Source organism: Anas acuta, chromosome 22, assembly GCF_963932015.1.
Source record: "Anas acuta chromosome 22, bAnaAcu1.1, whole genome shotgun sequence".
NCBI lineage: Eukaryota > Metazoa > Chordata > Aves > Anseriformes > Anatidae > Anas > Anas acuta.
Genome location: NC_089000.1, coordinates 3,547,941 through 3,573,644, shown reverse-complemented (window position 1 = coordinate 3,573,644; position 25,704 = coordinate 3,547,941). Strand labels below are relative to the sequence as shown.

The 25,704-nt window shown below is 40.9% G+C and overlaps 2 protein-coding genes across 6 annotated transcripts in view; both read right to left on the bottom strand.

Moving 5' to 3' along the window:
- Positions 1–1,203: 1,203 nt before the first annotated feature.
- EXOSC10 (exosome component 10) lies at positions 1,204–15,948 on the bottom strand. Its single transcript, XM_068658790.1, has 25 exons — positions 15,747–15,948; positions 15,141–15,277; positions 14,504–14,627; positions 14,087–14,191; positions 13,511–13,676; positions 12,611–12,722; positions 12,244–12,319; positions 11,995–12,105; positions 11,438–11,581; positions 10,941–11,131; positions 10,099–10,255; positions 9,425–9,573; positions 9,081–9,131; positions 8,214–8,325; positions 7,497–7,547; positions 6,858–6,936; positions 6,562–6,683; positions 6,132–6,227; positions 5,373–5,447; positions 4,805–4,892; positions 4,539–4,612; positions 3,787–3,955; positions 3,255–3,316; positions 1,976–2,052; positions 1,204–1,391 (listed from the first exon to the last, which is right to left on the bottom strand). Exons 1-25 carry the CDS (start codon positions 15,909–15,911, stop codon positions 1,361–1,363), a joined length of 2,724 nt encoding a protein of 907 aa, XP_068514891.1. The 5' UTR covers positions 15,912–15,948; the 3' UTR covers positions 1,204–1,360.
- A 368-nt stretch (positions 15,949–16,316) lies between these two features.
- Positions 16,317–25,704, bottom strand: part of MTOR (mechanistic target of rapamycin kinase) — a 65,294-nt gene continuing 55,906 nt past the window's right edge. For all 5 annotated transcript variants that reach the window (XM_068658785.1, XM_068658787.1, XM_068658788.1 and 2 more), the window contains 13 exons: positions 25,343–25,517; positions 24,939–25,074; positions 24,199–24,346; positions 23,396–23,518; positions 22,860–22,942; positions 21,238–21,310; positions 20,661–20,735; positions 20,008–20,143; positions 19,643–19,708; positions 18,866–18,946; positions 18,486–18,566; positions 17,868–17,973; positions 16,317–17,299 (listed from right to left, as the gene is read on the bottom strand). In XM_068658785.1, the coding sequence (XP_068514886.1) occupies positions 17,284–17,299; positions 17,868–17,973; positions 18,486–18,566; positions 18,866–18,946; positions 19,643–19,708; positions 20,008–20,143; positions 20,661–20,735; positions 21,238–21,310; positions 22,860–22,942; positions 23,396–23,518; positions 24,199–24,346; positions 24,939–25,074; positions 25,343–25,517 (1,299 nt within the window). In that variant the 3' untranslated portion in view covers positions 16,317–17,283. The remainder of the gene's footprint in view (positions 17,300–17,867; positions 17,974–18,485; positions 18,567–18,865; positions 18,947–19,642; positions 19,709–20,007; positions 20,144–20,660; positions 20,736–21,237; positions 21,311–22,859; positions 22,943–23,395; positions 23,519–24,198; positions 24,347–24,938; positions 25,075–25,342; positions 25,518–25,704) is intronic.

Genomic DNA, 25,704 nt, shown 5'->3' with positions numbered 1-25,704 from the left:
GATTTTATGAGCAGAAAGGGACTTTGTCTCAACATTACCATGCTGCTCAGCTGGCACTCTTCACCCTAAGATACGTAAGGAGAATAAACCTCCTCTGTTCCTTCCACTCCCTACTCACCAGAGATATTGGAAATGATGGAAAATAAACAAACAAAAAACCAAACCTCCTGACACGTCTTTTAAAATGCAGCCCTCGGGTTAGGAATGCAGAAGCAAGTTTTTACCACTACCCACTCAGTCCTTGCACCTAGCCTAACATAACAGAGAAATAATGGTAACTGCCAAAACACGTGAGCATGCAATGGAAAATCTTCAGGCAGAAATGGAAATCATGGAGCAAAGATAAGGCCTTTGGGAAGGGCAGCAAGCTCCATTCATCAGAGCACTGAACAGCAATCCAGGATGCAGCTCTGCCACTGATCTAATACAACTTCAAGCAAAATTGTATCAGCCCTAACCTTTGGTTCATCCAACTCCAAAACGGCAACGTTGTTTACCTCGTCTTTCACAGGAGCATCACTGGCTTTCAGTTGTCTTCAGTTGTTTAGAGTGAACTCTGCTATCCTTGAATCACTTTACATTCTGAGATTCTTTCTACAAAGACATTAGGGTAACTCGCTCTGGGTATTTAAAACCATGAGAACATTACTATAGCCACAGTGAGATTCAGTTGCAGTACAGAACCCTACTGGCTTTCCCCAAGCCAGTATTGTACAGTGTCATTACTTTTTCTACCTAAAGGCACTGCTTTCTGTCTACACCATTATGGTGAAAAAGTAACTACCGTGTCTGATCCAAAAAGCAGCTGAGCACTTTCCCTCTTCTTAAAATCTTTGCTTAAAAATACAAATACTGACAGGAAAATACACTCTTTTTGATATTACCTTGTCTTGTAAAAGATGAGCTGTGTCGTTCAATTTGTAAGCAGAGTCTAACATAAAAGAGCCTGGCTTTATTTCTTCCTCTGGACTGCTGGGGTTTGAGTCACATCTACTGAATCTCTCAATTATTTTTGTGCTGGCTTTAGAGATGCCAAGGGATTCCTCCATACTCCACTGACGTGCTGGTTCTGAACTTCAAACAATTGACAAGTTTAGCCTAGCTGTATTTGAGGACACAGGATAAACTTTCAAAATTAGAAACAACGCAACATTGTGAGTATAATTAGAAAAAACAATGTGAAGATAATAAAAGCCAAACCAGTTGAGATGTTTATCCTTTAGGAAAAAAAGGATTTTAATGGGCTAAAAAGATTTCTGTACAAAAACTGCTCAGTGACCAATATTTGCCTTTCCATGGTGACAGTACTTATGACTATTGTTTTGTTCAGCAGCAACTCCCACAGGTCTCGTAACAAGGACTATCTCTTCGGCCAGTGGTGTCTGGAACCCCTACAAAAGAGAGTTACAGAAGACTTAACTCTTGCTTTACATTCACTCAAGATTAAAAAATCTACAATAACTTTCAATGATTCTTTTGAGAAAGGGTCATGGTGCAGGACCTTTCTGCTTCTAAGGCTGCCCTTACATAGCATTGCTCTTTTTTGGCTAAATAATTCACAAGAATCAAGCCCAGGAAGCTAGACAGTAAGTATATTCAGAACGAGAACATTCATATTTGGCAGTACTGTTATTTGTCTTCCCAAGCTAGACAAATGTTCTCCCCACCTCTGCCTATCTTTGTGGCCAAAGAAAGCGACTCCCACATCTATTAACACAAACTTTTAGATCAGTATTTCAAACCTTCCACCCAGAATTGTCCTTTATTTGCATTAATCCTGACTAAGCCTTTTCTTTTTTCCTTTAAACTGACGTCAAGCTGCGAAAATAACATAAGTAAGTGTTATGCAACCGCTTCCCATAAAATGTGCTTAAGCTCCCACAGCAGCAGAGGACAATAGCTACGTTTTGCCCATGGCTCTGGAGCACAGGAGTAAAAATGCTCCACGCATGATGAGAGGAGGCTGATGACACACCTGTCAGCCTTCCCTGCCAGGTAGGACATGCTTCGGTTTCCAGCTGACTGTTGGAGTTTGTTAGCTCCAGCAAATTTCTGTGTGGAAAAAAAAACAAACAACACAGTGAGGTAGCTGCCAAATACAGTATAATCAACGTGATACGTGTCCTGTTAGGTCCCTCCTACTTCAAGGAACACTGCTTGTTTACACTCTGAGCTTTGTTTTAGGACTTCATGCACTTGCACTGAATGCACCTGAATAAATGCTGTTTTGCTGGTTTAACCAATGACACGTGAGTCACAGTATTCGTTTACCCATCTATACAGAGCAATCCATACAGGTCTAAAACCTCCCAAATTCACTGTTCAGTTGTTCCTCCTCATCCCCCTTCTCTGAAACAAGTTTAAACTGACACAGCAAAGAGACTGCAGGAAACCGTATTTTACACACTATCAGGCATAAACCTGTTTTGCTTCTAAAAAATGTTTTTAATGAATGTCTAAGAGGCTTCCTGGTACCATTTGCCTTTTGATTAAATACACAAGGCAGAAGGTACAGGAAAGAGGCTGAAATGCAAGAAATGAGCTTCAGAACGTAACGAACACCTGAGCACCCAATGAGTTGACAGATGGGCACCTATTGCTTCATGCTTGAATGCCCACTGACATCACGCATCAGCACCCAAATGCTCCATATGTGAGTGCTACACAGGATATAGTAACCCAGGTCTGCCAGAGTGACCTGTGGGGGGAGGAGGGGACAAGAACTGCCCTGTGCTGGTCACAGGCAAGTAGATTTGTTTCCCTAAGTTCATAGTTGTCTGTTCTTCTCTTCAATCAGAAGGTCGTGTTGTTAATTAGCAATTAATTAATTTACAAAAAACAAACAAACAAAAAAAACACTTGGTGGAAAATGCAGGCAACACCTGGACCTGCCAAGGCCTGGGGTGACTGGAGTGACTTTGAGATTTTAGAGAGTGCCTTCAATTTGGTATTGGGAATTTGTGGAGGAGTGCTGTGGTCTAAGCAGTGTGCCTGTCATGCTGGGGGTACAGCTGTGAACAGTGTATAAAAGGGAGAAATAATGGAAGAGTCTGTGGGGCCCTAAGAAAGCTCTTCCTGAATGGGAACAGGCTATAACACAAGAATTTGTGATTGGAAACTGCACCTCAGTACAAAGTGCTGTTAGAGAGCATTCCGCAGATCCTGAGAAAGTCCGCTACCTTTCCCAATGACTCCCCACCTGGGTACACAATATCATCAACATTTCCGTTTCTTCTTTCATGACATGTCTGTACCTTGCCTGTGTAAGCTTGTTTAGCAGGATCAAACTGCGCCGACTGCTTCGATTTGCTGCTTCCTATGGGAAAGAGGAGAGGAACTATCACTAAACATTTCCAGAAAGAACAGTACAATCCACAGTCTTTCTCTGATGAGATCTCACTGCAGTCTCCCATGCTAAAATCCAGAACAGATTCTGAAGGGTGTAAGAAGCCTCTGAATGAACGCTTATTACAAAGGAGTCAAATCTCCTTTGCCTCCTAATTCCTTGGGTCCAATTAAACCAATGACTTTTCTCTACAGAGCAGAGAAGCAAGCAGTGAATCCACAATCCCCTCAGCCAACTGTTTCAGGATTTTTGTTTCCAAACCAGAAAAAGAATGCTAAACTGTTGATTCCCCAGGTAAATTTCTTTCAATATTTTCCCACTGTAAGTGAACTGGAAGTTTGTACTGCCTTGGCATCCGTGTTCACATACAGCCTTCTCAGGGCTCAGCTCGCAACATTTTCCACAGCCTGCAGCACTCTAGCAAGAGATCCAGATCTTACCCGCAAACACTTTGAAGTTGGACTTGCTGTAATCAAAGGGGGTAAACTGCTTCGGTGCTTCCAGCTCCTCTGGTTGCTGGGAGGCTTTTGGCCTTTTCTTCTCTTGTTTTGGCAATTCTGTTCCCGTTTCACTGATGACCCTCTCCCTCTTCTTATTAGCCTGTTCCTGCTGTGAAAGCAACCCGTGGAATGAAAACAAGGACAAGTTCAGGAGAATGAAACATCTCTGTGAAGGCATGAACATCAGCATGCAAGTGAACTGTCAGTGGACCCGGGCTCCAGTGACAACTGGGGACTGTCTATGGCAGTAACAGTGTAGGAAGAAAGCAGTGTTCTTCTTTGGGCCTGAACTGCTCCTCCCCTGTCCTCAGAGCAGGGGCTTTTCAGGCAAAAAGCCAAGTTGTCATTTCACAGGATACTAGAGGCTGAGATCTGGTGTCAATGCACAGGCAGATCTTGAGGAACCTGGGCAAGGAAGGAGCAGTGAGGTGCAGCAGTGGAACGCATTCCCTTCTGAAGACATAGAGGGATGCAAAGATTTGCACAGCACAGCTGCTAGGGGCCTGCTGCTATACATAGGGCTGAACCACAGACAGCCTGCCAATCAAGGCAGTCATTCGGGTCACCTGAAATCAGCTGCTTTCAACTCAGGGAATATTTCAGAGTAACAGGGAGCTTGGGGTTTCATTCTGAACTACATTAAGAAGATTAAAAAAAGGCAAAGGCTGGAAGTATGGAATTCAGTGACATACCATAGCTTGCTGACGAACAGACACAATGTTTTCTGTAGCCTCTTTATACGCCTTCTGTGCCTGGTCACGATCAGCTAGGGAAACAAACAAGCATTACTGTAAAAAGCAGGAATAAATTAGGCACAAGATTAGAGAAATCTCTGTCAAGCAATCTCATCCATTAGAAAATCCATCTCCTAAGGTATTCTTATGACTGAGAAACAACCTAAATGTATTGGGAAAAAGCATGCTAGCCAACACATTCAGGAGCAAAAGAATGGCTTTACCTGACTGCTGGGCTGCTTTCTTTTTTATTTCTTCCTTGGGCTCCTTCTGTACTTGTGTCTGACTCATCAACTTCCATCGATTGCTGATCTATGATGAAAAAAATTACCTGGGATCCATTTCTTTGAAGTTTTATAGCAAAAGGGAGTTTATAAACCTGCTACCACATGCTGGTCTTCATTAAGAAGTACAAAAGATCAAATTGGATTGTAAAAGAGATTAAGATCTGCTGCACCATGTAAAGTAAAACCATGTGCTTTAAAAGTTCCTGAGCTACAAACAAGCCCAATGAGAACAAAGGCAGATACAGACTTCAGTACTAGTTTGTAGCTTTGACAGACAGGGACTGCAGAGTGGAAGGTCTCCAATTCTAGGTTCTTTGAAGAATACGAATGCTATAGCATATATATATGAACCACTGATTCAGAAACACAGGAAGTTTCTCAAAACTTATGTTCTTTTTTCTAAGAAGAACCCATGAAAAAAAATTGCTAATGTTCCCAAAGTAAAATAGTCTACTTATTTGTTTCTTTTGTAGTACTTGGCAGGAAATTTTAAAATTAGGCTTACTTCATAAATTTTTGATGATGGATCAAACTTTGCAGACTGTGAGACATAGGCAGGATTCTGTTCTGAAGGTAAGTACTGTAGAAAGGAAAAAAACATTTTTCTTTAAATACAGCATGTGACATTAGTGCTCATAAGCTCATTGCTACAATGCTACTTAAAATGTTTCAAAGGGTTCATATTTAAGAAGCAAGAAGCATTCTACAGAAAGGGAGTCTTTCTGTAGTTACCACAGCTATAGCTGAAGAAACATTAAAGGAAAAATAACCAATCAACATAAAAAAAACCCACACCATGAACCCAAAAAAATCAAACAAACCAACCCCAAACATACATCAGAAAACAGTTGTTTTGATACTACTTCCTAATAATCTGCCACTCCCAATCTCTAGCAAAGTATTCTATTGTTCTTGTTTCATTTATTAGAGGAGTAAAATCAGCTCACTAACTTCAGGCACAGAGATGAAAATGTGATGCAAATTAAAGAAACCTCAACCTCGATTAAAAAAAAATGAGAGGTCTGTTTACGACTTAGAAAGACATATCTAAGAGGCAATTCAACATGTTTTGAAAACAAAACCACATGTGTATGCTTCCAAAGGGCAATTTCTCAATTCCAGTAAGAAAGCAGCAACTGATGCTATATCAAGATCTTTCATGTAACCTGGAAAAACAGCTCAGAGCATCCTCCACACAGGGTGATTTATCAGTACCATTATAAATACATACTGGGTTTTACCCAATTTTGAGTTTGAATTTTACCATTCTAAATGGATTTTCAAAGGACTCCATTATACGCTGAGCTTTCTTCTGTGCAGTTGTTAAAACTTTCTCATTTCCATCATCTTCATCACATTCCTACAAAAAAAAAAAAAAAAGGGAGAGAGAGAGAGAAGAAACATTAACATTAATAATTTTTAGCTTTGGCTACTGCCATTACAGGCATGTTATTTCTCACTTTATCTGAAACTCCAGTGATGGCAGTAATCTTCTGCAGAGGTTTAATTAATTTGCTGACCTCCTCACCTAATTATCTTGGTTATGCCATATGCTTGACAGGAAGGCAGTACCTGCCAGTATGTATGCATATCTTACCTTACTATTTCTTGCAACACTACTACACAGTTTTACCAGATTATTAAGAATGTTTTCCTATACTTAAAACACTGACAGTATCACAGACATTGCTTACACTGAATATGCTGACAGTGGCAGTAGCAACGAGGCATGTTGACTCTGGCTGGCCACCCTGAATATTCATTGTTCTCTCACTGTCTGAAAAGAGAGAATCGTGTTCCAAGACTGGTGCAGCCTCTACATTGAAAAAAACAAGAAACAAAAAAACATTTTTTTTATTAGATACTTGTATATTATACTTCTCTTTGTGTAACAACATTCACTGAAAGTATCCTCAGTGCTGCTTATTTCCCCATATCAAAGCCATATCATGTCATTATTATCACAGTTTTTAGGTTAAGTCCTAATTACCCAATGCAGAGTTGCTCTGAAAATCATCCATAGGAATGCGGGAACTGTCATGTGGTCCAAATAAGGTGTTCTCCAGCTTCTGCAGAAAGATTCACATTGCAAACATCATTAGTACACTATTCTATGAATCTATGTGTTTTCAGATACTGCAGAGATACTTAAAATTCAAATAAAAGGGTGAAATTCAGAGACTGAGTATTTTTAGTATAACTCACCTGCCAGAGCACATTACACCTGGCATCAAAAGCGTATCTGTGGAAATACCCACAGGCTAGCGGAGATGCTTTACTTCATAAGCAGGAGGAGAATAAATGAGGCAGCCTTAGAAACTCATCTGAGACTTCCCTTCTTAAAGATCTATCAATATAGGCTGACACACATGCAACTGCCCAGCATCTAGAGTGTTTGCTGATGAAGCCTTAAGTGCTGTTGTTGTGGTGGTTTGTAAAATACCAATTTACAGCTGGTATTGTTATGAGTCTAGCATAGAAAAATAAACATTAAGCTAAAGTAGAGAGAACTGCTAAAACAGATTAGAACAAAGAATTTACCAGAAGTTAAAATTTTGCTGGTTTTTTTTTTTTTTTATTCAAGTTTAATGCTTGAGACATCAGTTAACAAATATTATGCAAACATTACCTCCGGGTTGGACAGAGGTGCCCTCTTCTTGACTGTCAAAGCAATCTCCGACTAGAATGGGAGAGAAACATAATCAGTTAACTGCACCTGATCTATTTCTTCTAGGTTAGCCTCCTCACTATGTTTTCAATATACCTATTACAAGCTAAAATTAATTTATTTCTTCTTTTCCTGCATATGGATATATTTAAATGCCTCACACAGAAAGCACATGTTCATGCTCACAAATGGTTCTGTTTTATCAAAGGAAGAAGACCGTACTGATATCTACATGCTGATGATGGGTTTTATTTAATGAATTCAAGTGGTTTTTTTTTTGTTTTGTTTTGTTTTTTGCTCTGCCATAGTGGAAAAAGATTTATGAACCCATTTACATGGCCTACTAATTCTACAAGGTCCATTTCTTCCTCACACAGGTAAATGTGCAGTGTAAGGATATGGCACTGTACAGGCAACTGCACCCTGTTCAAGTAGTGCCTGTTCTTGTCCTGCTCTAGCTTTCCAAGGAACTACATAATGTCTAAGCCAGTACACATCAGACAATAGATGGGCAAGAAAAAACTGCCATATATCTTCCTGCTCCACTACAGAACACTACACTCAATGTTCAAGCAAACTTCAGCAGACAACTCAGCACCACAGGTCACCATTTAGCTGTAGTACCTGGGTTATGGAAAGCAAGTGATGACTCTCTTGTGTGATACAAGCTACTCCTACCTTGAGAAGCGGCATCTCTCGGGCCTGCTGAATGAGAAGATGCAATTCATTAATCTGCTGGCGAACTAGTGGTGGGACTGGATTACAGCAAGCAATGATGCCCTGGGGTTCTCTAAAGAGAGATGAGAAAAATTCAGTGTGCTGTATTTATGGCTGATGTTAAGCATTTGCATTCAAAGGATGCGCAACCAGATATAACCACAGGCCTGACTGCGACAGGACAAGACAAGTTAGATTAATCTGTCAGAATTCATTCTCCAAGATTAATTTTTTTTTTCTACTCAGTTTGTGCAGGTAAGAAGAAACTGTTAATGCAGATCTCCACTGACTCATTTTTTTATGGTCTGTCTGCCCTCATCTGCATTTTGTTCCTTGTTCAGCGTTCCTCTACGGAAGCTGGCAGTGGACTTGCATTTAAGGATGCATTTTTATCATTCTCAAGCATGGAACATTAGATGATGAGTGCCAAGTGTTTGAGGAAAACGTTGCATAAAAATAGGCGTTGAAAGGGATCTGCCCCCACTCAGCTCCTTTTAAGAACTGACAAAAACAGATGTTATAGGGGAACTCTTACTTGCTCTGTAATACTGTAGGAATCTCAGGGCGGGGTGGGGAAATGTGTGACATAAAGCAATGCAAAGGAATGTGATTTTATTCCACTAATAAAACAGAGATGTATATCCCAGAACTCTGGAGGCTTCTGAAGAAGTACTGCAATTTATTTGTCTTGCAAACTGAAGAGCTATAGAGAAAAGCAGTATTGTCAGCTGGAAGAAAGAGACCAACTGCAGAAGTAATTACACACTAGGAAAAACCTTGCTGGGTATTAAAATCAAGTGAGACTCTTCAAGGATGAGCAAAACTTACTTGGGCAGTTCCTCTGCTATCTTCAATAACATATGATTTGGTAACACGTATCTACAACACAAAGAGTGTGAATGTAAGTGAAGAATTACCTTCAAAATACACAAGCCTACTTCATTTCACAACATCTGAAGAGATGAAATCATTTAAGAAGATACTAAGCAGGGCTGATCTAGATACCCAGAAGAATTTAGTGCTATCATAACAGGACTCGTGTTCCAAATGTAGAAAGTTGTCTGATTCAGTACACTAATTTCCATTACGTAAGAGAATTGTCCCCTCTTGGGGGCAGTTGCACAATTCGATAGACTCATTCAAGCCAGTATTTGTAATAAATAACTTCCTACCCTGTACTCTCATCCTCCTGACGTGCCGTCTTGTCTCTCCATGCAAACAGCAACCTAAATGCTGCTAGCTGCTGTGTGTTGAGATGCTTTTTCTGCCTCCTGTAGAGTTCAAGATAGGATTCATCTGAAAAGAGGGGCTTGATGTATTTCTGGATGGGAAAAAAAAGAAACGCTCATGATCTGTTACCACACCAGTGCTTTCTAGTTGCCTTGCTTCATCAGGACAAAATCTCATGCAGATGTAAGGGGACGGAGTAAACTCAGGTATAATGTATCCCGGAGTCGGTAGTTTCCACACATGCAATGTAATTGCCTCATAATGCAACTCCACCAAGGCTTTGAAGTTTTAGGAATGTCCAGCAGAGCTGGAAATGTAACATCTCCCTAGGGAAAGGTACACCTGAAAGCATCAGGAGGCCAAGGTGTGCCAGCATTCAAAAAACAGCAAGAGGGAATCTGAACCCAAGGATTTTGGCTAGCGAAACAAGTGACAGCATATAACAGTGTGAATTTATACAGCTGATTTCAGACATGCAGATATGGGGTGGGGGGAGGCCAGGCACACGACACAACTGAAAATGAGTCTATGCAACAGATGCAGAAACAGGCAAAGGACTTGATGCCCTAGTAAGCCCGTATTCTGATCCAGGTAATCCAACAAGCTGAAGCTTTACCTTCAGGCAGATGTCTCTGCTACGTTGCCACACAATCTGGAGCTGAGTGGGCTGCTCGTTCCCTCTCTCCCACAGTGCCTCCCTCACTTTATCGTAAATGTAGAGTAAGTAGTGAGTGTCATCACGGGCATACTGAATCATTTCTTCTGGCAAAGGGCTAGAAAAAGAGCCAAAATTACACCAATGTATTTCAGTTGCCCCGAACAATCATCTTCTTCCCTTTCCAGAGCCCATTAGGGCAAACTGCATCTGAAGCATGCTAAGAACTAATATGGAAATTCTTCTGTTTCCTTCCTGAAGGATTTGTTGGGCAACAGCAGCAACATGCTGTGCACTCTCCTATTCAGATGACATCTTGTTCAGATGCTGGATACTGTGTAGCTAAGTCAGACCTCAGAACTACCTGCTGCAGTATTTGTCACAACTTCTTTCTCTCTGCAGAGCCTAAAACTAAATCTGGGACCTGTGTCCCACAGCCAGGCTCACTGCTCTAACTGAATGCTGCACCATCTACTATGGGTGACTGATCATTTTTGGGGGACTCTTGAGAAGCCAAATACTTCTCCATAACACTGCAGCGATTCAGTGCTGTTCCTAAGAAGCTTGCTTCCAGAAGCTTTTTATTAACCAATACTCCCTCACCTACCCCAAATAATTAAATTTCTAAAGAAACATAGGAAAATGTAATGCTCAAAAGAACTTCAAGCACTGCCAGGTATATGCTGTGCTTGTTGACTTTGAGATTAACCTCGAGCTGTGGGCTTGCAACTAGAAATATACTTCTGCCCCACAATACAGACAAGGATAAGTAGCTCCAGCACATCTAAGGGCTCAGTTCTTACCGTATCCTCCAGTCAGCCAACTGGTACTGCTTGTCAGCATCCACATTGCAATACAGCTTCAGCAAGTGGTCCAAGGAGTGCTTGCCAAGATTGAGAAGACGAGCAGCTTGGTGAGTATCAAACATGTTCACCAAGTACAGGCCAAAGTCTTTTTGCAGCCATTCCACATCTGAATCAGCACCATGAAGGACCTTGAAAACCAACAGAAATTGGGAATGATATGAAGAACATTTCTTCTCTATGCTGTCAGTGCTGTGGTTTCATATTCATGTGTCTTGGACCAGATTTCTTTTTTCTCTGACCTTCAGCATTAAGTGCAGGACAGCTAAATGAGTGCACTCAGTAAGTAATTTCCCTCTTGCATCAAGGAAACAGGCACATGAACAAATTATAATGAAAGCCAAGAGACCAAGACAGAGCATAAAGTGTGCTTTCAATGATAATAAAGTTCAAACAAAAAAACCCCACGAGGAATTCTGGTGAATTTGGCAGCTGACCTTCACAATTGCAGGGTCTGTGAAAGTCTCATTGAGAATGTTCATGTCACTGCGCAACTCCAGTGTGTCAATAATGAAGTCTTCTGTTCGGGTGGAAATCTGCATCAGGCATGTCAAGCCCAGGAAGCTCCTGTAGGAATGGTGCTGAAAAATACGAAGAGAGCTATTACTTCCACCACAGAATTAATACTACAAAAAAAATACAGCACCCCAAATGAAGAAACATTAACAGAGGAATTTTCAAAGCAAAAGACAATCAGATGAACAAGTTTTCTCTTTGCAGGCTCTAGCATGACAAAAAACAGCATGGGCAAAATTTAAAAAGGATTAAATCCAGTATGAAATGTGCAACCATTACTGCCATTAAAATATTGCCACTGTTTGATTCAGCCTCCTAGACAATATCTGATAGATTAGGGCCATGAAGCAAATACATGTAAAAGTACGCTAACAGCAGGATAGAGAGAAGACTACAAACCAGTAAGAATGTAATCGTCTCTTAGGCTCTAACAGCATGCATGTAACTTTTAAACAAACAAAAAAAGCAAGTTTCTTACCTCTAAGTCCAGGGCAAATTCTTTACAGTTCATAAGCTTTTCATTTAGTTCTACCAGCTCATCCAGTGTGGTGATAAAATGACAGGGTGTTTCCTTGATGGGCCTGTACATCTGGCAGAGCAAATTATTAGGAACGCTATGTTCTCTGTCAATTCCCACCCCTGACCTCCACCATCAATTCTGAAATTTGTCAAGCACGGCCAACTGCAAACTTCCTGCATCTGCTAGTAAATTAACGTGGGCACCAACCTGGGGCTCTGGTTTTTTGAGGACTCCATCTGGTGGAGAAAAATGCTCCAGTTCATACTGGTAAGGGTGAGCAAACCTGTGGAAATTAGGAAGACAGGCACGGACTAAACTTCAGTCATCTTTCTGAAGCCAGTGCACAGAGACTTTGAGAGCTCTGGTAGTTTCCACATTGAGTAGAAATTTTGTCCCTTGTTAAGGACAGGTTTAAAATAACTGCAGTTGACTAAAGCAAATCACACACAATCCGGCGTACAGACACAGACACATGCAGAACTGTCACACATAAATGCCATCAGCACAAGGGGACCATAGAAGTGCATGTTCATCAATGCACTCCAAGCACCTTGCTGTCAGTTTAATTTCTTACATGTCTTGCTCAGTTTGCTGCGTCCTCTGCTGGTGTATGAAGTCTGCCAAAGCAGCTGGTACATCCAAGTCTTCAGGGCGCTCCTTTCGTTCCCGTCCACTTTTTGTGAGGGCTGAACAACCGATACGGAACAACTGGACCGGGTCCCACACACAACATTCTCTGCCTACTACTACTCTCTTCCCTCCACCCATCATAGGATCCCATTAAAATCACAAGCTATCAAAAACTTCGTAATTTAGACCTGCAGCTTTTGCTGCCAACAGGAATTCTGTCTGCACCTGCAATGATAATTCAGTTACTAGGTTTTATCAGGCTGTCATTAAGTGAGATGCAAGGTGGTTCTGCTGAGAGCTTGGAAGGAGATTGAAAAATCTTCAGAAAAATCTTTCAATCGCTCCCATGTACTAAAGCACAACCCACATCAGTGCAGACCACGGATGAGTCACTGTCAGCAGAGTGACAAGTTGTCGAGACAGGATATTTCACAGGCAGCTTTGATAAAGCAGCCAAACCAAATCTAGGTCTAACCCTACACCTGCTGCTCTTAAGTAATTAGATGGAGTTATCTGTAAAGCCAGCCAGACATAATAGACCAGTCAACACAACTCCTGGTGCCAGAGGAACTCTCACCATGGACATTCAATGGTGGCAAAAAGAAACAGCAGAATACCTGTTTAGAACAGGTTAAATACTTTATACCAACAAAAATGCGTTATATGTTGACCGACCCTTACACTGCACATATGTAAACAACAGAGCCACGAAGCTTACTTCATCTAAATGGTCAACATCTGCTGTTACTCGTTTTTACAGTCAACAATTCCTCTCCTGTATTATGAAGACAGATTTGTGTCAAATGTTCCCAACAGATTACCAAACAAAAGGGAAACATCTTACCTTCAGGCAAAGGTTTTAAAGCATTTGGCTTGATAAAAAGTTTAGGTACAAAGGGAGTGTTGGAATTGTCAATCTTTTCCCGAAACTTAAGCTGTGGTCGAGAGATGTTCTTGGCATGAAGCAATCGGAAGGTTTCGGACTTGGTTCTTTTGTGGGATTCTCCTGCCTATTAAAAAGAAAGCAAACCACAAGTAAAATTAACACAACTTAATAAACATCTAGAATCAATTTTACTCAGGCTGACCCAATTTTCGGAGGAATAAAATTACACGCCAAACTCAAAAGCGTGCCACTCTTTTGCAGTAAGAGTTCTGAAGAGAATGACAGTTCTCTGAATCAGGACTCAAAATTCCTACGAACGAGTAAAAGAAAAGCTGTTGTGTGCATTAAACTAAACTGGCAACTAAAATCACAGAGATTCCACAATCAAGTTTTTATACAAAGGAAGGGAGTAAGAATGCATGAAAAAAAAATCTGAGGAAACATTTAACTCCTAAACTCCACCAGAAAATCTGTAGCACCAATGCTAGGGCAAAAAGCTACGACAGCACAGCAAACTGACTGCGGAGGCCTCACCTTGCGGTTCCAGCTGGAAACAATAGTCTGTGGAAGCTGCAACCCAGCAGGGAGGACTGGCTGCTGGTTTTTGTTCACTCCTGCTGCTTCATCCAGTAAAATACCCTAAATTCCAGAAAAAGAAAATTTACAGACCCATTCTCAGCTTATGAGGTTATTATGCCAGGCTCTATTTAGTCTCCTCACAGGTCACAGATTATCTTCACTACCTCTGGACCATGACTTGTCTGCTTTAGCTGCTGTGAACACTGGTCTAGTACACAGAAAAGCTTTTTAAATAAAATGAAAAGTCATCAGATTACAGAAACACTAAACCTAATTTAGAGGTAGAAGTGCTACCTCTGAAATTTATGTAACGAGAAAACCTGTGACAGCTGAATAGCTTACACAAACAGTATACAGGAATAATTTGCTCACCACTCTTTCAAGAATGACATCATTGGAGTCAACCAGCATATCAAATTTATCTTCCAGCTCTGTTACTTTGCTGTGATCTTTCATGTGGCTGCGGCAGCCATGGTATTGCATCACCCTGCTCATACTTGCAAGAGAACAGCACAGGTATTAGCAATTTAAATGAACACTAAACCATCCAATTCGTTTCAACTTTCTACATCTTAGAAGTTGGAAAACTGAACAAATGCAGTACCTGTATATGATGTTGAGTGAGCAGTGGATACAAAAAACACCCATACAATACTGTTATAATAAATTTATTTGGAATCGTATGACTTTTTGAACAGATAGCCTAGTACATTTTATCAGCCTCTGCTCATTCCATAGTTCTTTGCCTAAACCATTATGAAAAGTGTTCTGTAAACTTGTTATCTGAACTGTGAACTGCTAGAAGAGTAGCTAAAATTTTGTAAGTGACTTAAAAGGAGAACAGTTGGACTAGGTGATCTTGTAGGTCCTTTCCAACCTTGTGTTTCTATGATTCTATGAAAACATCCCTTTATCTCCAACTGGCTTGGAGTTTCCAAAGGGGATTGCTACGCTCTGTTCTGGATCGGAGGCTACTGTCAGCGGCACAGAGACTCAAACACAGCCTTACCAGTGGAGGAGGCGATGGCCCTGTGTTTCGCAGTAGGCGCGGAAGCCAGGGAAGCTTCGGTAGAAGTCATATTCGTCACCAGGCCGGGGGAGCCCATTGGAGGCCTTTGTTGCTGCCACCACCGTGCCCAGCGCATACTGTGCAGGAACACCGTTACCAGAGAACACCATTATCAGCACCTCCCCAGGTTATTCCCTTTACTGGGGGCTACCTGACCGAAACGCACCGCGCCGAGCCTGCCCGAGGCACAACTGCCCCTCAGACCTGTTACCCTCGGGGTTTTTCACGCCTCTTAAGTTCACGGCACCTTGCTAGAATTCCTTTAAAGTGACAAAGTATAGCGACAACGGGCTCCCAAGGCTCATTTTGGTACTTAAGGCCGGACATAACGCTCGTTGGAGCCGCCGGCAGGCAGACGGCTGCTGAGGTGCGTTAACGGCACCGACCGCGGGCAGCCCCGCAGCCCCTGAGGGGGGAACTACAGCCCCCAGCATGCCCCGCGGCCCCCTCACGCGCAAACCGCCCGGCAGCCACGGCCCGCGCCGCGCAAGGCACGCCGGGACTTGTAGTCCACCGCACCCGCCCCTCTCCCCCCCCGCCCCACACCTTAACGAAGGCGTCGGCGTCATCGAAGCCGGGCAGCACCGCCTCCCCGCGCTTCGCCTCCGGCTCCGACTCCCCGGACCGCTCCGCCGGGCCGCCGCTCCCCTCCTGGGCCGCCGCGCTCCCAGCCGCCGCCCCGCCGCTCCCCCCGCTAACGGCGGCCGCCATCTTGCCCCCACAGCCACGAGACGCTCGGGAACTCTCGCGAGAGCGCCGGCGGGCGGGGAGGAGGCGGGAGTAGGGGGTGCGCATGCGCAGTGGGGAGGCGGTGCCTGGGCTCCGCTGTGGCGCCCCCTGGCGGGAAGGGGGGGGGCGGGCACTGAGGGCCCCTCACCGCCCCTCAGGGGGAAGGGGGCGGCCCCCGGGGCCTTTCCCGTCCCGTTTCTTCCCACAGCTGACGGCCACCACTCTTTAATTTTGCCTCCAGCTGCAGGCAAAAGTGAAATTTATCCAAACCCCTGACCTGCTGCAGAAACTTGTCGTTCCAGGAAGTATTTTCTTTCAGGAAAATCTGCCTCTGCTTCCCCGTCTTTGCCTAAACGGTTGTTAGGAATAAACAAGAACAGTCAACTGTTTCTAGGTTTTGGTGTAATTTATTGGCACAAAAATATTCAAATACAACATGGCATCTAAACATGGCTACTCTGTTGTATTTTGTGCATTGTTTTTAATATGTTTTATTCATAAATCATAACTTTATCTTCACCCTCACGTTTAATAACCATTATTTTCTGTTTCAAGTTATGACCAGCTCTCCCCCCTTCTGCCTCCTATGCCGATTATTAATTTGCCCTAGTCATTTCCTGATACTGGTTTTTAATCCGGACGCTGTGCGAAGCTCCCAAGTGGTATTTCATTTATACCCTGTACCCAGTTTGCCACCGAGCAGTCTGCACAGAGGCACCTGATTTTGCTCAGCTCAAGGTCTTAAATTCTTAGGTCTGCACCAAAATCCTGTTCTAGTCTGAAACAGGACTCCTGCACTAATGTAATAAGCAGATAAACAGTTTCCAATTTGGGGATAAGAATCGAGTTTGGAAACAAGGTAACAGGATGAAACAAATTCTGCTTTGCTTCCCTCTCCACTTATCCAGCACAGCCCCAGAACAAAATGAAACCTCCTGCAAAACTGGACTGAGCTCACTGCAGTCACATCAATACGACTGATAAGGGCAGTAATGAATCTCCAACTGACTTAGTTACATTGCAAAGTGAGTCAAAACCCGTATATAGTTATATTCAATGGATCACCAGTTCCCCAAAGACCAAGTGGAGCCATAGACATCTGTGGTACAATCAGTCTTCACTGTCCTGGAAACCCAAATCAAGTGTTGTGTTTCAGACAGCTTGTGTTTTTTCAACAGCAGCTATAAATTGGCTTAAACCAACTTTTAATATACAATAACTCTTTACATTTACATTTCAAAATATTTGACAAAGGCTGTATATCAGTCCAACGTTCAGTTTGTGTCTGTAGAAGAGCAAATTGGAGTGCAAAAGCCTCCAGAATAAAAGGCTGTGGATACTTTGGAATCTTCTGTTACCAGAAAGGACACCTAAAGAAAACAAAGATATTGCAGTAATGCTGAGTTGCACACAGTTTCACAACACTGAAAAGGACTGAGATTGCCAAGGTACCTTTTTAAAGACATATTATAGGAAAAGTTGACAAGCAATCCCCATGCTTCTTTCTAAACTAATGCTTAAAAAAACCTAAAAAGGTCTGTTTCCTTAAGCACAGTCCAATGTTAACTCTCTCTCAAATGATTTAGTTAAGTATCTGTCATTTTATGCTTTTTTCAGAATATGTGGTTCTTTGCTGTAATCAGCACCAGTGACCAACACAAGCCTTATTTCAAACTCTTAAAATACTCAGGCTGATTGCAGTTAAATGTCCTAAAATCCCCATCACTACTCATAAGAAAAAATAAATTACTTTCTTATGGTGGACTGTCTATGGGATATCTGTCATAAGCTTGCAAATTTTGCTAGAGCAGATGCAACATGTCAGAAGGCTCCAACACATCACTAAGTACACAAGAAGTGGTATTTTTGTTGGCTGTTCTCTACTCGTTATTCATTCCAGAGAAGGTTTTTGCAAGGTTAGCTAAATGACAAACTCACCATCCAATGTAGCACTGGCACAGATTCTCATGAGAAGTAGCTTGCTTAATGAGTAATTCTACTTGTGTGGGTACATCAAGGGTTTCATCATGAGAGAAGTCTCGACCTGTGAAATTAAGGTATGAAAAAACATAAATGGAAGTCACAGGTCCTAAACATAAACTGCTTTTGGGTGTCAAGTTAAGGACTGATGGGACTATTACTTCCCTTCCCTTAGTGTATTTAAAATACAAATATTTCCAAAGATGGAGAACATCTAAAGGCAGAGTCCTGTTTTTGACATTGTGGTTTCTTCCTTCCATCTTATTCAAATAACAGATTAAAAAGTGTTTTCTAAGAACAGCTGACTTTCCATTAGCTGGAATCCTAGTCCCCAATCACTTCAAGTGCATTAATTGGCAGGTGGAGAGTATTTTCACATAAAACTTTGAAAGCCTAAAATTTTTACAGCTGAATGCTGCCAACTATAAAGCAGGACAGTAGACTTCCATCAACAATCTATGTTTAAAATATGAATACTAAGTATGACTATAACACAAAATATGAACACTAAAAGTAGCACAGATCCATCTCATCAGATTTTACATGCATCTCACATAAACATAAAAACATGCTCACCAGTGAGTTTATCTCGAACCCTGTTGATAATTTGAATTGCTTTCTTATTTAGAGCTTCCGGCTTCACTAGACCGTCTCCTACTACAAGACAGAAGTTTAAAAAAAAAAAAAAAAGAATTAGGACAATCTAAACAATAAAAACATTCCTCTGCTGTTACATCTGCCCTTCCCAAATACCATTCTGAGAGCTAACAAACCCAAATACCAGTACATTTTCTGTCACCTTTTTTGGAATTGAGAACACAGGTAATTACATTCCTCATCTATGCTGACAAGGAACTGTGTGTGTCCTATCTCTGGTGGCCATATCAGGATCAAGGTGCAATTTCAACATTTAAGAACAATTTCTGCATCAGTGTGAAAACATCAAGGAAACTTACTGAAGGAATGGATGGATTCAGGCACTGTGGTCCCAGTTTTCTTATGGGCTGTCTCACCCAGTTCCACACTGTCCAACATTTCTTTTGATAAATACATGAAAACAAAAACACAAACTTAAAACTGAAAGGCAGGTAAAATAACATACTTTTGGATACATTAATAAAACGGTTTTATCAGATCCTTTGAATAGTATACTTGATTGTGACAAACCACATTACACATATCTATTGCTAACAGAAACGTATCACAGGAGCAAACATTGTTTTTCCCCTGCTAGTATACTGAAAGACCTGATCCAACCTTTAGGTACATTGCACAAAAGTGTACTTGAAAGATGCTTTGAAGTGATACACAATTAACCTAAAACTACATCAAAAATGTTTATCCATACAGCACTCCATATGAAATGCTGCCACTATTCTGTAGTCCAAAAGCAAACTGCTAAGATTCAATGTAATGAATCTTCAACACTCAGATGACTACTTGCCAAGTTTTGCATGCTAAAATTGATTAGCTAAGTAAATAACTACCAGATGTCAATTATTCCTTGGATTACATCAGTTTTATATGCTCTAGAAGGGTGTTAATTTAACTGTAAAAGAGGATCTCCTCTTTGAGCCAAAGTACTGAACTTGCCACTTCCAGTCCAAAAGCTAATGACAATAAGCTCTTTGTCTACTTTTGAGAAGAAAGAAGACTTAAAATATCTTCCCAGCCTTGTACACTGTCAAAAAGTGCTCCAAACATTTATGATATATAACATCGTTTTTACTCACCTACTGACTGACTAGCTGAGTAGGAGTCTGTTCTTGTTCGTGAGCGCTTATTGCCCTTTGTATTTGCTGCAAAAAAAAAAAAAAAAGAGTTGAAAAGTATCAACTGGAATTTGAGTGTTTTGCAGCAAATTTGTGTGTTGCTAAGTTCCGCATCTGTTTAATGGCAAAAGGGTTTTAACCACGATGCTAAGTTTACACTACAATCCCTAAAAGCATATGCAGTAAATAGCACTTGAAAACCAACAATTTAATCAGGCTGTCCTTGAACTGACACTGAGTTTTAGGCCTCTGGATTTCTTGTATGAATAAAACTTGAATCAGAGTGATGAGTCTCTTGCTGTCAGTGGTTTATCAGAATAACTTACTGTCCATCAGCCTCCAGTTCAATAATGGATCATACACGAAGGCTTCAAGCACAGCCATGACACTGTCCTTATGTTCACGCAGGACTTCCATCACTGTGTGACAGGTGATTCTGTAATTGCCATCAAGGCCTGTCACCTTCAGAAAAGAAAGAAGTGAATCAACCACGCTGCTTTGTTTGCTATACAACTCCAACCCTATTCTTCAGGGAGCAGGGAACAGCTTCTGCTTTGAATTGAAATTCTCTTCTGCCATTCTCTGTTCATTAGGAGAACATGATACATGTTCATTATACTCTGTGCTCCCTTCTGCCATCAAGATGATCGCTGTAAAGTACCATGCTATTGGCTACATTTGGTTGACACACATAGCTGTTTGAAATAAGGAAACTGAGGAAGGACTGAGAAACTGATTTTTTTTTCTTTTTTTTTTTTTTTCCCATCAATGAAAAAGCTGCTTTCCACAGTAACGTTATGTAAAGTCAACAAGAGATATTTTAACTTACAGAAAATGCAGCTGAAATATTAACACCTCTCCTTTGTGCAGGACTGCAGAGGTTCAACCCATAACAGTAAATACAGAAAAAAAAATTTATATAAATCAGTGCCATTTTCCCTAGGAATAATTCCCTTCATATTAAAGAGGGGATGTATACCTCCATAGCATTTGTCAGCATCCTCGTTAACCTAAAGGGAATCTTCTCAGGGAACTTCTCTCTTGTCATTGCAACCTAAACACGTGATAGAGAATTAATAAATTAGCAGCGAACATATTTAAGAATTAATAAACGCTTTTCTTCTTGCTTCAACCCTAAAGGTTATATTACAAACAGAAAATAAGTCCCAGCGTTGTTCTGAGTTTGAACGCATTCTTTAGAGAAGCTGGATAATGAACTAGGTAACACGGAAAGCTTAAACATGTGCCCCTGTTGCTACTGTTAAGCAACAGACTGCCTTGCATCAGCTTAAATTGCTCCAAAAATTTTATGGAAAATGATGCTAGCACTTCCTTACTTGTTCTGGAGTGGTTAGCTAATCACCAAGACATGCCTCTCAGACAGAACATCCACTATTTTTATTTTGCCTGTAGGTAAAGTGAAGCCCATAAAAGAGCCAAACAGCTTGCCCAGGACCACTCTCCAAGGCCAGTTTGTCCTGGCTTACAGATTTATTTCTGTTCCACCAGAAAATGTGAAATACTACTGAAATTTATGTTGAAATACAAAGGTTTACCTCAAAACAGTCCCCGAAGTCGATATGCAGGATCTTTCCACTCAGCCTATCTAACATCAGATTGGAAGGGTGTCTTTGATAAAGGAGTAGGAGAAAAAGAAGAGTGACAGATCATTAAGAAAAAAAAAACAGAGTAAATCACAGCTCCAGTCTGAAATGATATTTATCTTCATGAATGAGAACAGCCAGTGACAGCTTTCTTGTCTGAGATCTTCAATCTCAGGGTGAACAGAAGAGCTTCCTGACAGTGCGTCTATCACATTATTTTTGTAATTACTTCTCAGGAGTTAGAGACTGTCTCACCATAGAAGATAAACAACCCACTGGACCAGAGCCATCAGTACAACTCTTGGATATGAACATCTATTTTTCAGTTAGGGTAAGTTCTACTTGTTTTATGCTTTTTCATTTTTTTCAGTATAGAAATATGTAATGAATTATGCTAGAGGTGAAGTAATGCAAACCGGATACCACTAGAAGAGAAGAGAATCAGTCTTGACTAAGAGAAACAAAGATGCTGTTATTCATGTTGACTTATGCCAATTTTGTTTTAATCCAATTTTCAAAGGTTTAGAATTTCATCATATAAGTCCTTAAGTTCAAAATTTCATCGTAAGTCTTTAAGTTCAGGAATAAAACTTATTCATGAAAACGTTTGAGGGTTTAGCTGTTTTTGCACTACAGACCTTAATTCGAAACTCCATTGTCCTAAAAAATATTTTGGAAATTATGAATCCCCCTTTTGACAGTAAATCACATACTAAATCCAATATTTGTTCATTTTATTTTTTCCATTTGACAAATTGTTTAAAGTGCATACTTCCATCCAGAAAACATCTGCACTGCAGATCAGAAAAAAACCATCATCTTAAGTAATATTCAAAGCCAACATCAACTCTCATTTGTTTTCAGTCTAGAGCAGCCTTTGAGGAGTATTTATTGGGGAATTCATGTGTCTATGACAGCTGCTGTGAGCACACACGGCACTGGAGGTTCCTGCTTCACAGAATAAGTGCCCATCAAGCAAAACAGGCTGCAAAATAAGTAGTGTATTGAACCCATTTGGAGGGGGAAATCAGAAGACCTCTGCCACTAAATACTTCTTGAATTTCTTTTTGTTACTTCAGAGAATAAGAACAGATGCTTGATCATAGCACGTCTTTCCTCCTCAGAAATCTGAGTGTATATATGCAGTCATAACAGCTATCACAAAAAAAAGCAATGTCATATGCATGAACCACAGAAAAGCACAAAGATTGGTGGCAAGACTCAACACTATTTCCATTTTATAGGAAGGATGGAGAATGATTTCCCATTCTATAACTGACAGATAAGGCCAAAACTAGAACTTGTGGCTCCTGATATAGTCCTGCACGTATTCTTCTCAGAACAGGAAAAAAACAAAACTCTTATCTGTACTCAAGACACAAAAACCCTACAGCACGGTCTGTAGTGTTGGAAATAATGTCAGCACAATTAAGTCTTGAAAGATGGTGTCATTACAACATATCAGCAATATCCACACTGAAAGATGTTATCATAAGAACAGATCCAAGGAACAAATTGAGAAGCCTACGCAGCCTTTACTTTTATTTAAAAGAAGCCTTTGCAATTACACTCACCTGTCCCCGAGGCCCAAAATGTACCCAACCATTGACATCACAGCTAGTGAACGAGTGTAGTTTGTTCTTCTGTCAAACCACACCTACAAGTGGAGACAAAATAGAAAAAGCCAGTCATGCACGTTGTGTTTCAGCTTGTATTTTAAACTCATACATTAACCACTGCATTTTGCACAAAGCTAAACTGTGATATATTTAGGTTTCAATACACTTTGTAACTTGATGGGGTTCAAACATACTGTGGCCTTGAATTAGATGTCTAAGCCATTACGATAATATATCCCAAGGCTCCTGCTTATTTCTCCCCATACACAGCATATGAAACTTCATTCTCCAGTCTTGTGCTTTCGACCGCACTCTGGCAGTCATTGTGATCTGGGCCCTATAAGGCTTCTTGTCAGGGGACACACATTCTGCAGTGATTCATCTGGAGTTTGTGATGTGTAAATACACCCACCTCTCCCACATTCTGCAGAGAAGGTAATTTCTTATAATGCTGATTGCCAAACACAAGCCAATACATGTGCTGAACTAACCTCTGAGCTTGGACTTTTCAACCACAGCAGTTTGGCTAGGTCATCTCCAGCTGTGTTATTGACAGCATGTTCAAATACTTCTACTTTCTGCATCAATGTGAGGTGGTCATAATCTGGAGCCATCTGTAATTAAGAAGTGACATTCAGTAACTGAAAAAAATCTTTATAATACACAAATAATTTCAAGATAAACTCGATAAAAAATTATTTGTAGACTGACCAGTATGTTTTCAAAAAACATAGTATGACTACCCAACAGTGAAGAATTCATTTGAAATGGGACAATGAGCGATTTAGCATCCACAAAATAGTCCATAGCCATACTTAATTAAAATACTAGTGAGGTAAATGTTTCGAAAAATACTTCCCAAATGTGCCTTCTGGGCTGGCACACTCTTTCCTTTTTGGCAAACAATTTCAACCTTTCTAGTAATGTTCTGTTTCTCCAATCTGTCTAATTTTGGCCCTGTTCCTTAGTCACAATGTTTGTAAATGCCAGCACCACGGCACCTCCTATAAAGGCATATCATACTCATGCAAAACTCCGAACACATTTTAGTCACCAGATGGTAACAACTTGTGGTCACTGCTAAAACAGAAAAGGAGAAACAGTTGCATTTATGGCCAATGTCACTTTTTGTGTAGTGTTTTAGAACTCTTATCTGATATTCTTGCATTTATTACTGGTACCAACAACAAATCAGAATACAGGTAAAATATGAAAATCGTGCACCATTATTATGCACTTAGACACCGGGGTCCTAAAAGGATGTACCAAAAAATCTGCTAGCTTCACCCCTTACCCTCAGCATGATGCGATGTTCAATGTTGAGCAGGATCTTTTTCTTCTCTCTGTAGTCTCGGATGAGGGCATGCAGCGTGTCACAGTGGGGAACCCAACCTATCAAGCCTGAATTTGTTGACAGTGGAATAACAGCATATCTCTGGATGCTATAGGAAAAAATGAAGAATCAGAGCTCAAATTGTTGTATGTTACCAGTTGCTACATTTCTACATGCTGTTATTTTTTTCCAAACAGACCTGGAACATCCATTTGGAAGGCTTATATGGTTTTCTCTGAAAGACTGCTTTCAGAAGGTACATATTATGTCACCCACAATGACCTATAATTTGCACACGAGGTTTGATATGTTTATGGTTGAAAGACAGTGTACAGAATTGCAACCAGTGACTATTCACCAAGCTATTTAGTGACTATAATAAAAAAAAATCCTTGTCAGAAAGACTGCTCTCAGGATCCCTAAGGCAGACCTCAAGCTATCTTGAAATAGGGGTTCTCTTAAAGACAACAACAATTCACAAGATGCAACTTGAATTAAAGAAAACAAACTCCCTCAAGATACATTTCTTCCAAATTTGACTTCTACAAATGTGCACTCTCTCCTGTGCTCAAATCACCTTATTTACAAGGTTTTCCATTTCATCACAAACCATCTGGTTGTGCCAAAGGTTCCTTTGGAACTGTACGTTTGCTGGATGTCACTTGTTCATAAACACGTTCAGTGACCATCCTAACACATACCTGAGGTTTTTACGAAGAGAAGTTGGGTCATTTGCTAGCAGAGTGTTGACCAACCCGAAAAGCTGCATCACTCTTTCATCTTGGCGAAGGTCTTCATGACCTTTCAGAAGGAATACAAACTCATGCCCATTGCTTCCTGCAAAAGAATTAATAGGCAAAAGTTTATCATTGCTGAACAAACATAGAAGAGTAAACAGAAGTGCACCCAACAACTGAGAAATTTGGCAGTCAGACTGACCAGACTACTAAGAAACGCATCAATGGAAAAGTTGGAGAAGTTTTACTTTATATATGTATGTATATATGTATATATACACACACATACATACACACACACAGTACAATCTAAAAGCAACAACTGTTTAAATACCAGAATAATAAGGAAAAAAACTGCTACCTCTTACCCATTAATGTTAGTTTCCTGGGCCGCTGCTTGGAAGTGATGACCTGCAGTGAGGGTGCAATGGACTGGATGCGGATGATGGGCTGGTTGGGGTCATACGTTCCTGGCACTGCCAATTCCAGATCCCGGCACATTAAGAGTTTTGGAGACACATACTGTAGTTCCAAAGAAGTGAGCTACCAAAAACAAATGAAATATAATCCCCCTAAGCATTTCAGTTAAAACTCATTTAAACATCTGAAGAGTTCATGCTGGCAAAGGGCCTAGAACAGTTCAGAGTCAGCTGTCAATACTTCTGTTGCTTGCAGGAAGTGCTCTGTAAGCTGCAAGTTTGCTGTTTATGCAGCTTCTGGGCAAATCACA

Excerpts from the sequence above, each read along its gene's own strand:
- EXOSC10 (XM_068658790.1), bottom strand. The coding sequence starts at position 15,911 with ATGGCGGCCGCCGTTAGCGGGGGGAGCGGCGGGGCGGCGGCTGGGAGC. Across the intron at positions 8,326-9,080 it reads ATAGCAGAGGAACTGCCCAA|AGAACCCCAGGGCATCATTG; the intron begins GTAAGTTTTGCT and ends ATCTCTCTTTAG. Across the intron at positions 4,613-4,804 it reads GAAAGCAGCCCAGCAGTCAG|CTGATCGTGACCAGGCACAG; the intron begins GTAAAGCCATTC and ends TTGTTTCCCTAG.